This window comes from Morus notabilis, unplaced genomic scaffold (genome assembly GCF_000414095.1).
Source record: "Morus notabilis unplaced genomic scaffold, ASM41409v2 Scaffold11327, whole genome shotgun sequence".
NCBI classification, from domain to species: Eukaryota; Viridiplantae; Streptophyta; class Magnoliopsida; order Rosales; family Moraceae; genus Morus; species Morus notabilis.
In genome coordinates, this window is record NW_010366255.1 from 122 (window position 1) to 1,614 (window position 1,493).

The 1,493-nt window shown below is 39.8% G+C and overlaps 1 protein-coding gene across 1 annotated transcript; it reads right to left on the reverse strand.

The window, feature by feature from the left end:
• Positions 1-233: 233 nt before the first annotated feature.
• LOC112093891 lies at positions 234-1,478 on the reverse strand. The gene has a single exon (XM_024173368.1). The coding sequence runs from the start codon at positions 1,072-1,074 to the stop codon at positions 544-546; it is 531 nt and encodes a 176-aa protein (XP_024029136.1). The 5' UTR covers positions 1,075-1,478; the 3' UTR covers positions 234-543.
• Positions 1,479-1,493: the final 15 nt, after the last annotated feature.

Genomic DNA, 1,493 nt, shown 5'->3' on the forward strand with positions numbered 1-1,493 from the left:
GCGGGGCTTTATTATTAGTTTTTTGCTATAGGAATTATTTGCTAGAGGTGATGTAACTTGATCAGGAAGAGGCTTTTTTGATACACCGACTTTATCGGCTTTTCAGCAGATCCTCCACGGTTATCTAGGTTTGAAAGTCCTGCAACTTAAGAGGTATGTGACTAATGAAAATATTGTACTTTTTTTTCCCCCTCTTCTTCTTTGTTTAGAAGAAAAATTCTGATAACCTCGGCAGATATCTTCTATCTCTAACTTTTCACAAAAAGCTTAAATATGAATTACAGTAAGTGGGAAGAGATGGTCGAACAAAGACTTCTTCTCCATGGTAAAGATGAAATGACAAAATACTCCCAAAGTGCATCCGTTTCATTCGAAATTAAGTATACCTTACAAAATGTACCAGCTTTACATCATTTCACCGGTAATTATACATAACTGCATGCATATCACGCATGGAAACTCTGCAAAATACCAAGCATAAACTCGACCATTGACTTCTTCCGGTTGCTTATTTACTGGATCATTTACTTCGCGGAACAGACTTTACTCGCTACAGATTGTCAAAAGCAAGCCATAATGATCACTGGGCAAAACAGGAAGCTCCAAGTTCTTGATCTCCTTCTTCACTTTCTTTTCCTTGATATATGATAGACCCGGTATTGCATCCATCCCAATCATTTCAATTCCACTGATCTTGAACTCATGCAACTTGCAAACAAAACGATCTAGACGCTTCTGCAAAGTGCGGTTTGCGGACAACATCTGGTTGGACTTGGTATCGTATGTCCAACCATTTTCTCCTGGCCTTAAGTTTGCCCAAGCATCACTCCATCCATCTGGTAAAGGAAACTGACCGTCCAACTTGTCATCCCAATTCATGTCACCACCGAAAACCACATTTTGGTTCTTCTTGAGAAAGCTGAGAGCCTCTGTCGCCTGCTCCACGCGTTCCTTGCTAAACATCTGGTCCCATGTTGGAGGACCCGGGCAGGGGCTTTCAAGATGGCTAGTGGCAACAAGCAAGGGCTTGCCCTTCTGGACTTCAATTTCAGCAACACAAAGTTCTCTTCCCATAATAGAATTGCCAAAGGGCCTACAGCTGAATGATTTCACTGGCAGTTTGCTTAACTAAAAGAAGAAATTCTATGTCAAGTCATCCAAATCTCTCATCAAACCAGCAAGAAGGTTGCCCAAAACAGTAAAACAAGCACGGCACTTGTCGAAAATAAAGTCTATCCAAAAGGATATATAACCTCAAAGCAAGCAAAAACCAGAACCATCAAAGAAAGTTGACTTAGCTGGCATGGTATTAGAGCATTTATACAGAAAGATTCATGGATCAGCAATAAAAAACATTGTGAAGGGGGCAAAAAAAAATAAAAGAGCTTTTTAATGCGCTAGCGGCAATCATACTATTGATCCTAACATAGAAGATAAAAGGAGCCATGTGCAATTTCCTAGCATAACCAAGCATTCCTTTTTTTTTTTTTTTT